This window comes from Micropterus salmoides, unplaced genomic scaffold (assembly GCF_014851395.1).
Source record: "Micropterus salmoides isolate LMB-PRFRI ecotype aquatic unplaced genomic scaffold, ASM1485139v1 Ms_hic_scaffold_6, whole genome shotgun sequence".
Classification (NCBI taxonomy): domain Eukaryota; kingdom Metazoa; phylum Chordata; class Actinopteri; order Centrarchiformes; family Centrarchidae; genus Micropterus; species Micropterus salmoides.
This window is the reverse complement of record NW_024044348.1, coordinates 16391585-16403682: the sequence shown is the minus strand read 5'-3', so window position 1 is coordinate 16403682 and position 12098 is coordinate 16391585. Positions and strand designations below refer to the sequence as shown.

The following is a 12098-nucleotide window of genomic DNA, read 5'->3' as shown; positions in this document are numbered from 1 at the left end:
AAGGCTAACATTATCTTAAATATGCCCGTTTCAGTTTTACAAACTAAACTCTCTATGTACTTTGACAGATTACTGATTCTACTGATTCTTCTATGACTCTGATATTTTCCTGTAAAAGTCAGAGCACACATTCATGCATGTATGTCTCGTTTAGATTTTTTAGTATAAGTGCCAAGTAGCTGCTGGTGTGAATATTGCACATATTCTTACAGTCATTTCCTCTACAGCTGAAAGGAAATTGCTTGTTTCAGGAAACTGACAGAGTGAGCTGTCTTTTGCAAATGGAATCATCGTCATGTCAGACGATCAAAATGAACGACTGACTATGGACGTGGACACTGCTTTTCTCAAATCCAAGAGGGGAATCCTGAAAGTAGCAGAGATGGTGAGATAATCTTATAACGGAAAGTTTGAACATTTTTCCCTTTGCAACAGATGTGCTGAAAAAGTTAAAATGTGCTGACAATGTCCAGTAAACATTAGAAAGGGTTACAGATACAGTACGTGAGGCAATATCAAAGTATCACTGCTCAAGTTTGCTGTTTAACTATGTTACTAGACGCATACAGCATTTTAGAGGCTCAAGGACTAACTGAATCAGTTGTCTAAAAAATGTGGTGTGGAAACAGTTCCTCTTTCTCTGCATAAACTGGAGTTTGCAACATGTTGTATTAAGGAGGGCAATGCTAGTATCAGAAGATCTGATCTGCTTGAAGTTAATGGTATTACAATTTAATCTCTCTTTTTCTGTTTTAGGTGACTCTGTTTGTGGCATTTGTGTGTTTCGCTGCAGCATCCACACCGAAGTACATAGCAGCCACAGTGTTGGAGTTTCTGATCACTTTGTTTTTGTTGTTGCTGTATGTGCTCAAGCTCAACAAGAGACTGACTTTCTTCTTTTGGCCTCTCATTGTGGGTGATGTATTACAGCGCGACTTTATAATATAATTCAAGGGGTTTTTTACGCGAAATAGCTGTATGTGTTGCATTTAGAGTTCTTCTCTTTTCTTGTCTTCAGGATGTTTTTAATTCAGTGTTTGCAGCAGTCTACTTTATTATTTTGAGCCTGGTGGCTCTGACTACATACACTGTCACAGGCACACTGGTTGGAGGGGTGAGAAATATTTCTTTACTCTATAATTGCAATATGAATTGTGTGGGTCAATTTTAACATAATGTTTTTATTTCCCTCTATAAACTGTCAATAAAACCAATGTCCAAACATGGCTTTTATCTGTGTACATGAACATGTCTGTATACTAGTCCTTTTGGAGATTTAGCTTTTAAATCTCACTTACACACACACACTCTGGACACTGGATTTGTTGACCTGATGGTGCATTTATTTTGACATCTGCTCTCTATTTGCAGATAGTTGGGTTCATGTCGGCTGGGCTGCTGTGTGTGGACAGCTATACCCTTTTCAAGAACATCACATTCAACAAGCCAAGAAGTGAAGTCCAGAATGTAGAAAGGCAATGAATCAATTAGAGTAATGAATAATGTACTATTGTATGTGAGGTTTAACAAATCCCCTACCATTTATTACTTTGCCATGAGCAGTGAAATCTGAATAGGCTACTGTAAGGCTTATTGTACAATGTGTTTCACAACGCTTCAACCGCATCAAAGTTTGTAACAGTAGGCTACAGTACATTTCACATTCCAGCTGATTCTTGAAATATGTTTTATTGGTGCTTACATACCGAATGTGTACAACTAATATCAATAAAGACATTTATTTGCCTTGTGACATCACGAGTAGAATATTTGTGTGGCTCCGGGTGTGTTTTTTGTGTGCAGCTGGGGGCATCGCATTTCACATCTGGAGAAAGCAGATGTTACGCTTTTTTGGAGCCCGTACTGCGTTTCCGCGCTGTCATTGTTTCCGTTTCCACCTCCGAGAAGCCTCACGCCTCCACATCTCTTTTTTTTTTTGTTTTGCCCTGAATCCGTTAAGTTACGTGAGGTTCGGGCTATCTGAAGTTTGAGGAGAGTTAAAAATCTTTTCAACAATGGGGGACATCGAGGCTCCCAGCTCGAATCAGCCGCGCCAGACTCTCCTACTCTCTGTTCTCCCGAGCAAAGAGTTCGTCTCCTCAAGGAAAGGCATGCTGCTTATTGCTGAAGTGGTAAGAAATGACTAGAGGATCACTTTTGAAACATATCAAACTGTGTTAGTGTGCCGTTGTCTCGCCTTAAAGCGCGCTGCGTTTTGGATATTTTGCTGTGTTCTAGTAGCCTAGTTATGGAGCGATAGTAATGTGTTGCTTTAATCAACATTTAGAAAGAACTTTAACAGACTGTTTAACTGCCACTTGGAATATAGGCCGGTCCGTTTCTGTAACAAGGTTTCAATTAGTATGCTAAAGGGAGGAGCAGTAGGCTACAGGTTTATAGCTACTATAGCTACTATAGTTAGGTAAACGTCTGTAACTTGGGATAAACATTTGAAATAGATGCACAGCACATAGACATTGATTGTTAGGATTCCTCTGTCCTGTCAGTGATCCAGCTAGGCCTATAACCTAAGCTTCTTTCAAACGCTCAGTATTGTGTCCATTTGTGCATAATCAGTTTAATCAGCTAATTTTAAAATTCATAGTTACTTTTTTATTCACTGTAACCAGGAAGTGTGTGTTGGTGTTAGTGGGGGTAGTGGCAAACTGACTTTATTTGAATTGCCATTGCCAAAGCAAGTGTAAAAATAGAAACAATAGCAATATTTTAATAAACAAAATTAAAACTTCTGTTTTAATAAACAGAAGAACCGAAGAATACATAGAAGAAAAATCCAATATATAGTGGTATATAGCTATAAACAGTACAATACAGATAAATACAGATAAGTAAAACATGATTTAAAGTAAAATAGAAAAATGGAGACTTGCACTTATAAATAACAAATAAGTAAGAACTATATAAAGACTGCAACATTTTTTTCTTGCAGTAACTGTATCACAGTATCACAAAACAACAGTATCACTTCCTGCAGTGTTAAGAATGGTGTTCTAAAAACTATCACATTTGTGTCATGTGACATTCAGCTCATGTTGAGCTGTGAGAGAGCAGTCATCTTCCCCACAGTAATATCCTTCACTCTGCTGCCATAACATGTAGCCTGGAGCACAGTCCTCAACTGTGTGTGAATGCAGAACTCAACAACCCCCCCAGCGCACCCACCCAAACTCAAATATACAATACAGCTTCTTTACTGCTACTTAACAATGTGACTGTGATCTTCAGCCCGAGGATAAAACCCTACTGTACAACTAAACTAAATACCCCATTGGCCTCCACTGACAGTAGACAGCAGAAGTGTGTCCAGCTGTGTGCATGTACGTGTTAAACGTGCATAGAGTGATTCAAAGCTTTAGGACATTTCTGACACTGTGCAGGGTTTCTGTCAGTTGAGGTACCTCACCTGAAATAAAGACGGCCCCTACTAAAATTAAAGACAATTAATACACATTCAGGAAAGATAACGTTAAGTATATAAAATGAGACTGGCTGTTATGCAGATTTAAGAAATAGTTCACAAGACGAGATGTGCTGTGTGTCTCACCACCTCTTTCTGGGAGAAACCCTCCTGTATGTGTGTGTGGTGAGAGTGTGAGGTGACACGAGACTTTGTTTATCATACTGTATGGTTCCTTATGGTTGAACTGCTTTTATCTTTTGCCTTAAAAGGGTCCGTTTAAACGCTAAATTATGAATAAATAAATAAATCTTATTTACCTATTACCTAGTATTTTCAAGCCATGCACATTTGGGTTGTATTTATTCATGGTTTAAGATATCCTTCTCGGAGATTTCTGCCACCATGTTAACACAATGCAGGTGAATAGAATTTCATTTGTGGTACTGACATCACTGAGAAATTGCGTTTTACAGCAGTGTTTATTTACAGAAACAGTGTCCCTATAACTCCAGAAAATGTATGACTGTACTGTATGTCTCTATTATGATTTTGATATATAGGGTGATATAGTCCATTTATAGAACATTCTCACAAACTGATAACTAGTACATTTTGGCTAAGCCAGCAAATTAAATACCTGAAAAATAAAGGTACATTTTCACATTGATACAAAAATGAAATAAAAATCCAATGCTGTTATTAAAACAGTCATGGTCAGAGATTTGCAAAATTGCACTCGCGATGTTGTAATACAACCAGAGATAGTAAGAGGATAGCTCCCACTGTATAACAGTATGATGAAATCTCTGATGGTTGAGAAATCCATCCAGTGTACTGTCATATCAACCAACCCTAACTGGAACTTTTGCAGAAGAAATTGTCCCTTTGAAGACTGTTGATGGTGAGGTCTGTTTATCCAATGTGTAATTAAATGCTGTGTAATGTTTCACTGCTATGACCAGCTAAAAAAGAGCAAAGGGCATCCTCATTGTATTTGATTCAGGGCAAAAATCTCAGGCCCTTTACAATACTAACTGCACTCAGAAAAAAGTTTTAATGGTAGTTGAAAGGTGTGGAACACATGTACATTTGGATTGATTTCAGTGTACTCTAGGTTTACCAATGGTATTGAATTACTATTCATATACTGTAATTATATTCCTGGTATTTACTGTATTGTGCTATGTGCACCGTGTAACTGTGCAACCTCTTTGCTGTAGCTGGGTTGGAATGCTTGCAATATAGTATCACAGTTATATTGTCTTTTTGATAAAATTTAAAGCTTAGAGCAGTGTTATATAGCCCTACAGTCACTGAACTCAACCGTTAGATGTGGGTCTGCCAAGTGCAGCCCATATCTTTACCATTCTTGGAAGTATTAGTCACATATCCTGCTGAGCATGCATTATTATACACATTGTGTCAGACTGCCGTGCATTTCTCATTAGGATTCTCGATCTCAGCCAGCAACATATTTAGATTCTCAGCTAAATATGTAATGTGTTTCTGGCCTCAGGATTTATGATGTTTTTGTGAGTTAAAAGCCCACATATGCAGTTACAGCGAGTTTCACTACCTTCACTACCTGCTCATTTGACTCATGATATACCTTTTAAGGTATAAGTAAAGTAAGTAATAGAAAGTAATAGATTCTGTTGGGCCCCATTTGATCTCTGTTTTCAACAGCTCCCTATCTACTGGTTGTGTCCCTGTCCCTGATTATTTTAAAACGGCTTGCGTGAACCCACTTTTAAAGAAACCTGGTTTAGATCCCTCCCTCCCACATAATTTTAGACCAATTTCAAAACTGCCTTTTATTGCAAAGATTCTAGAAAGAATTGTGTCCAAACAGCTGCTCACTGTACTGGAAAATAACAAAATTGAAGTTTCAATCTGGTTTCAGGAAGTACCACAGCTCTGAGACTGCCCTGCTTAAAGTCACCAATGACCTTTTAATGTCTGCTGATGAAGGTATGTGCTCTGTCCTGGTACTCCTGGACGTTAGCGCTGCTTTTGACACCATTGATCACAACATCATGTTAGACAGACTGAGGCACTGGGTTGGGATCTCTGGTACTGCCCTAGAATGGTTTTCATCCTACCTGTCAAATAGGAAGTTTTGCATGTCTGTAAACAACTATGTCTCTTCGTTCTGTCCAGTTAAATATGGTGTGCCTCAGGGGTCGGTCTTAGGACCCATTTTATTTTCCTTGTATCTGCTTCCCCTTGGACATATTATCCATAAACATGGCATTTCTTTTCATATTTATGCTGATGACACACAAATATACTTGCCTATCAGATCCACAGACCCTGGAATGCTGAGTTCACTTAACAACTGCCTTTGAGAAGTAAAAAAATGGATGTCAAATAATTTCCTCCAGCTGAACTCAGACAAAACAGAAATCCTGGTCATTGGGTCCCAGCAGATGGCAAAACAAATACTGCTGGTTCCCTAGTAAATCACATTAAGCCTGTGGCAAAGAACCTTGGTGTTTGGTTTGATAGTAATTTAAATTTCGAGCAGCACACCACAAAGCTTGTTCAATCATGTTTTTATCAACTTAGAAATATAGCAAAAATTCGATCTATGTTAACTTTTAAGGACACCGAGACCATTTTACACGCCTTCATCTCATCACGCCTGGATTATTGCAACAGCCTTTTCATCTGTTTAACCCAAAAATCTATTGATCGACTCCAGACTGTCCAGAACTCAGCTGCCAGGCTTTTAACCAGAACAAAGAAATATGACCACATTACCCCTATTTTAGCTTCATTACACTGGCTCCCAGTATGTTTTAGAATTGACTTTAAAATTCTATTGATTAATTTTAAAGCTCTTCATGGCCTCTCGCCTTGTTATATTTCTGAACTTTTAGTCCCATACACACCAGCACGTACCTTGAGATCCTCGGGCAGAGGTCTGCTATCTGTTCCAGAGTCTCGACTGAAAACTAAAGGGGACAGAGCGTTTGCTGTCAGGGCCCTGAGGCTCTGGAACAGCCTGCCCGAGGAAATCAGGTCAGCTGAGTCAGTGAACTCTTTTAAGTCCCTTCTTAAAACATACTTTTATAGGAGAGCTTTCCCCGATCTTATTAGACTTTATTTGATCCCTTTTATTTTATTCTATTTTACTAATTTTATATTTATCTTAAACGTGTATTTTAGTCTTTTCAATGTTTTCATGCATTTATTTTGTATTGTTTTTGTATTATTGTCTCTTGGGTATTATTGTCTTTACACTTGTTAAAACACTTTGTAACTTGTTTTTGAAAAGTGCTCTACAAATAAAGATTATTATTATTATTATTATTATTATTATTATTATTATTTACGGGCAATACTATGAAAACAGTGTTCGCTCTTGTCTGATCCCACTTCAAAATACAGTTCGTCTTAATTCAGAGCAGGGGTGGAAGAAGTACACAGAGCCTTTACTTAAGTCAAAGTAGAAATACCATGGTCTAAGAAGTATTCAATTACAAGTAAAAGCCCTGAACTTAAACAGTACAGTACTTGAGGAAATGTACTTAGTTACATTCCATCACTGCAATTATTTAATTAATCGATTAGTCAGTGACAGTATTTGCTTCTTTTCTTTAATTTTATTTAATTGTAAACAGAATACTAAACAAAATACTAAACAAGATTTTTGAAGATGTCACATGGGCCCTGGGAAATTGTGATGGGCATTTTTCACAGTTTGTATTGGACAAACAATTATTCGACTAGCAATTCATTATAAAAATAATTATAAGTTGCAGCCCTAGAGCAGTCTCAAGCTCCAGACATCTAACAAACTGAAAACTAATTTGTTGATCACTGATGTGGTAAACACAAAATGTAGGAACTATACTAGCTTATCCTGTGCTGTTTGAGTTGTTCAAAATGCCAGACTTTCGACACAACCAAACTTGCCCTGGATTTATGGAGAGAAGCTTCTATAGTTTAACTGTAGGTGGTGTCTTATTAGGGGGAATCTTATGGATCCCTGACATTATGCTGCTCAGTAGCAAGCAGCAGTTTTAAAGGAACAGCAGCTGCAGCAGTTTGGGTTCAATCAGGGGGAGTTCCTAACTTTAGGGCAGTGGAGAATGACTGACTGAGACGGAGACAAGATGGCCCTGCCTGTTTTAGATTACAGTGTCTGGACTTGCCTTCATTTGCACTGGTATGGTGTGTCCAGCCCATCGAGAGCGTCAAACACAGGCCAGGCTCATTTACTTGTATCTTAACTAGTTGTGACATTGTTTCACACACACAGAGCACATTTTATGGTTGTCTTTCATTATAACAGCTTTGTGTGTGTGTGGATGTTTGCACAAGTGTGTTTGTGTGTGAGAGAGAACGAGAGGGACTCGTGCAACAGTGTACAAGCCCGTCTAAATAAACACACAACAGTATCTCCTTACAGGAAGTGGGCCTGAAGCTGTCTGTTCACACAGACTCACAGCTTCTTGGCAGTGTACATACATTATCTTATATATTATATGTATCTTATATTATAGGGAGAATATGAAAGAAGATTCAACTTCATTTTATTTATAAGTTGGATTATAAAATCAACATTTGCCTTTAGCACCAAGCAGCTCATTTAGAAATAGGTACAGAAATTAAAGACAGGAGAAACCAATATAAGTGCCTTCTGCAGTGTCTCTTAGTTGTCTTCAATCACAAATGGAAACACAGATTTTAGTTTACCCTTTGCTCAAGGCTTTGGTCAAACTTTTCACTGATCTAAACATAAAGTACTAGTTTCATTTGTCTCTCTGTATTTCTAATTGTCTCTGTAGGCTCTGTCCTTCATATCGTTTGTGTGTTTTGCGGCATCCTGGGCAGCAGCCTTTGTGACAGTTCCCCTGCTGGAGTTCCTGGCTGCTCTCTTCTTGTTGTTCGCTTACTCCACCAAATTCAATGAGAGGTTTAAAGGCTTTCTGTGGCCTCTTATGGTGAGAGCAATTTTCAAATAAAATGTAAAACTTTGCAGTGGATATACACACCCTGTACATGAGTAGAACTGTCTTCCAGTGCTAAAAAGAAAAAAATAGCCATATGAATTTGGATTTTCCCTCTGAATCATGGTGTTTCTTTCTTTTCTCTCAAAGGATTTCATGAGATGTGTGACTGCCTCCATTATCTTTTTCATCATCTCCATAATTGCAGTGTCCAAATATGGGGATGGTTCCTCTAAGGCTGCTGGGGTAAAGTATCTTTTTGAACTCTCATCTTTACCTACACCACCATAATGTATGTATTACTACAAAGTTTATGCAACACAGCCTTTGTCCAACAACCTCAGTTCCCTTTCACTGTATTGATAGTCATGTCCTTCTTTTCACAGGTATTTGGGTTCATTGCCACTATTGTTTTCGCTTTAGATTTTTACCTCATTTTTAATGAGCTGGCCAATTTCCTAAAGCAAGGAGGGGAGTCTAATGACGAGCCATCAAGACAGCAAGGTAATACCCCAAATTACAATCTGATATATGGCTATATAAGAAATAACCCTATGGACATATAGTTTGATCCAATATCTGTTTTTTTCACATATTAAAAGGTATATGCTGATATGTATCAGAAATGGTTTTGTACATACTGTATCTGGTAATTTTATGTAGGTATTGTATGTATTGCTACTTTGTGGTGTTTGAATATCCTGTGCTTTAAAGTGCACATACTGACATATTTGTTTTTGTTAAAATAATATATACATTACTTAATATAAGCATTTATGGTATACATAAATTACAACTGTGTAGCCCAGTTTGTTTTGCAAAATATTTTAAAATTAAATTTAATACATACAAGAAAATGTCATATTTTGGGATATTTGTGTACTTTAACTACATGTTGGTGCAGCAATTAGCACTGCCACCTAACAAGAAATAATTCCACAGTCCAGCTGGATGGATGGAGGTGGAGGCAGCAATTTAAGGATCAATACATTAAAACCTCTTATATAAGCGGGTATGGTATAAAAACATAAATATCTGTATTTGTACACAAGTATGTTGGACATATACAGTATAAAACTTGGCATTTCTGCTAGATGTTGAGATATATGTATAAATACATGCCCATATTGTAAAAATCCTCTGCCGGTTCTGCCAGTCCAAATAACATAAATCATCTAGCAAGATGTAGCCATGCAGCTGCGTTTCCACCAAAAGTACCCGGGAGTTAGGTGTGTTTGGCCAGGGTTTGAGATATCTGTCTCTGCGACTGAATTTCATTTTGGGTGGGCTGTTAATGTTTTTTGTACTTTGGGTTAACCTAACCTTTAAACTTAAATGTTGACTTCTTTGGGCTGTATTTTTTGTTATGGTAAGTTGCGTTGACATGGCAGAGTGCAATTTAGATATGAAACAGGGTTTGTGCTTCAACCCCCTTCTACCCACTATGGTCTACATTTTACTGCCAGCACAAATACAAAAGTTAGAGCATAGACAGACTGCATCAACATTCAAAAAACTCATTTTTATGCATGCTACATGTGCCTCTTTCACTTTGATATTAACTGTTTGTTCACTTTCTACACCTCTAAATTGTCTCTGGTCAAGTTTGATTAGTTATTTTCAGTGTCACAATTGAAATGCTTTCACCTCCTTTACATTGCAGAGGTGGCACAAGTTTCGGGGATGGATATTTTTAGACTTCCTTGACTAAAATAAAAACTATCTGCACTTTTGCAGATGCCGCTATGGGGGAAGTGATATGATTTTGATGTGGGTGAACCAACCTTTTCAACATAATGTTTTTCTGTCAAATTTTGCACTTAGTTAAATAGAACCCATAATTATTATTTGTGATTTATCATGACTCAACCTCAGATTGTTTAATCCACCATGTCCCGTCATAGTTTGAAAGACAAAACTACCCTCAAGTACACCATAATATCTATCCATCCATCCATCCATCGTCCATACCCGCCAAACCCGCTTATGGAGGGTGTGCACCATATTATTTTATTTGTTACTTTCTTGCATGAAAGTCACTACTACTACACTTGCCAATATTGTTTTCACATATGTAACATGTCCACAGAAGGCCCACCCGGAGACACTCTTTCTAATACCAGAGGTGCTTTTTCAATTTTGTTTTCTAGATCATTCTTCAGACTCTGATTCGGACTGAGACCACAGGGAAATCTTCACCAGCAGACATGTTATATTAGACAAAGCAAACCGTTGCAGAAGAAATGGCCATCTGCAAAGATCGGCAAGTGTTTCAATATGTCACATGGATGAAGAAGGAGGAGGATCCAGATCCTCTTCAGTCATCCTCTCTGAATAGAATTCTTTTGTTGAGTAACCACAGGTGAAAATGTATTTCACATTGAAGAGACTGTCATGTCTAAAAACAGTCGAAGGTAAATCACTAATTTACTGGTCATTACAAGTAGTTTATAAAATAATTTTAAAAATGCTATTTTTCAGGCCCAAACCCATATCCAGTGTCTTCAATGATTTGGGGAAAATATAAATGTCATTGTTAACCTGATGTTTCAATTATCATAAAGCTGTGAAATAGTTTGATCGCAGTATGCAGAGTCCTTAGAAGCTGTTAGTACAATCTACATGTAGGAGCACATGTCTGAATCTGAATTTATGCCTAATACTGACTTTTTGGCATGAATCTGACGCATATTAAACAACAACACTAAATGAATGTCCTTAGTGAATACATGTTTAGGAGTACTAAGTTGCATTTTAACAAAGATGTTTCAACATTTTTAAATGGAAGCGCTACATAAAAAATGAAAAGACGGGAGGCATATGTTTGTGGGGCATCATCCTCACTTATAAATTCACAGTATTACTATAAAAAACATATGTACAGTATATAGAAGAACAGATTGGTTGCAGGTTGGCTGGATACAACCTCTGTGCAATTGTCATAACTCTACAAGAGTGTATTTTTTTTATTTGAGGATAATGTTTGCTTATCGTATCTTCCTTTAAATTCCACTTTTGGATCAACAGAGTTCCTGTGGTGTGCTATACTGCATGCCAAACTGTTCTGGCTTGATACATTGTTTATATGTGCGAAAATGTTTACCTAGATGTAAGCAACAAAAATGGTGATACATTTTCAAACCTATTCAATTAACCAAAGTTTGACAGACTCTCTACTCTTATGTTTCAGTTTGTGTACTGTACTTGCTTCTTACAACCTGTGTATGTGTGAATAACACTGCATCGAAGCCACTTAATGCTTACTGAATCTTGAAAATCACCGTTTCTTATTTTGGCTGTCCATTCACATTGTTTGTTTTTGCCAATTCTGCATGTATGTTTGATTCTTCAGTTCTTCCATTGCCACTACTGAGAAATTAGACGCACTAGAACGCCACAGTGACTGTTTATGTAGTAAACACAACGTGAGTGTTACAACAGCACTGTGAATTGAATGGATGTAAATTGCCATCTCTAATTTCCACGTGGAAAGCAGTTTATTAAAATAATAGTTAAGAAAATACTTCCAAAGTTGCAATTACATCCAATAATTATTCACCGTTGTGCCTTTTGTGGGAGAGTTTGTTTTTTTACTTTTGTGGTTACATGTGTATTAAGATTGTGTTTGAACGGTGAGTAGAAATATGCAAATGTTGCTCCCCAATCTCAGCCAGCTGAGAGCTATAAATGCACATCTACTGGCAAAAGATGCAAGAGAA

At 37.4% G+C, this 12098-nt stretch overlaps 2 protein-coding genes across 2 annotated transcripts; both read left to right on the top strand.

The window, feature by feature from the left end:
• The first annotated feature begins 232 nt into the window (after positions 1–232).
• Positions 233–1769, top strand: LOC119889948 (proteolipid protein 2). The gene is made up of 4 exons (XM_038700884.1): positions 233–385; positions 757–912; positions 1019–1114; positions 1372–1769. The coding sequence occupies exons 1-4, from the start codon at positions 296–298 to the stop codon at positions 1480–1482; spliced, it is 453 nt and encodes a 150-aa protein (XP_038556812.1). The 5' UTR covers positions 233–295; the 3' UTR covers positions 1483–1769.
• Positions 1770–1879: 110 nt separating this feature from the next.
• On the top strand, positions 1880–12087 carry cmtm3 (CKLF-like MARVEL transmembrane domain containing 3). The gene is made up of 5 exons (XM_038700883.1): positions 1880–2132; positions 8218–8373; positions 8530–8625; positions 8766–8883; positions 10530–12087. The coding sequence occupies exons 1-5, from the start codon at positions 2016–2018 to the stop codon at positions 10556–10558; spliced, it is 516 nt and encodes a 171-aa protein (XP_038556811.1). The 5' UTR covers positions 1880–2015; the 3' UTR covers positions 10559–12087.
• The last annotated feature ends 11 nt before the right edge of the window (positions 12088–12098 follow it).

What these genes read in the sequence shown, in the direction of transcription:
- LOC119889948 (XM_038700884.1), top strand. Translation starts at nt 296, where the DNA reads ATGTCAGACGATCAAAATGAACGACTGACTATGGACGTGGACACTGCT. An exon ending in TCCTGAAAGTAGCAGAGATG is followed by an intron (nt 386 to 756) that starts GTGAGATAATCT and finishes TTTCTGTTTTAG; the next exon opens with GTGACTCTGTTTGTGGCATT. An exon ending in TCTTCTTTTGGCCTCTCATT is followed by an intron (nt 913 to 1,018) that starts GTGGGTGATGTA and finishes TCTTGTCTTCAG; the next exon opens with GATGTTTTTAATTCAGTGTT.
- cmtm3 (XM_038700883.1), top strand. Translation starts at nt 2,016, where the DNA reads ATGGGGGACATCGAGGCTCCCAGCTCGAATCAGCCGCGCCAGACTCTC. An exon ending in GCTTTCTGTGGCCTCTTATG is followed by an intron (nt 8,374 to 8,529) that starts GTGAGAGCAATT and finishes TTTCTCTCAAAG; the next exon opens with GATTTCATGAGATGTGTGAC. An exon ending in CGAGCCATCAAGACAGCAAG is followed by an intron (nt 8,884 to 10,529) that starts GTAATACCCCAA and finishes TTTGTTTTCTAG; the next exon opens with ATCATTCTTCAGACTCTGAT.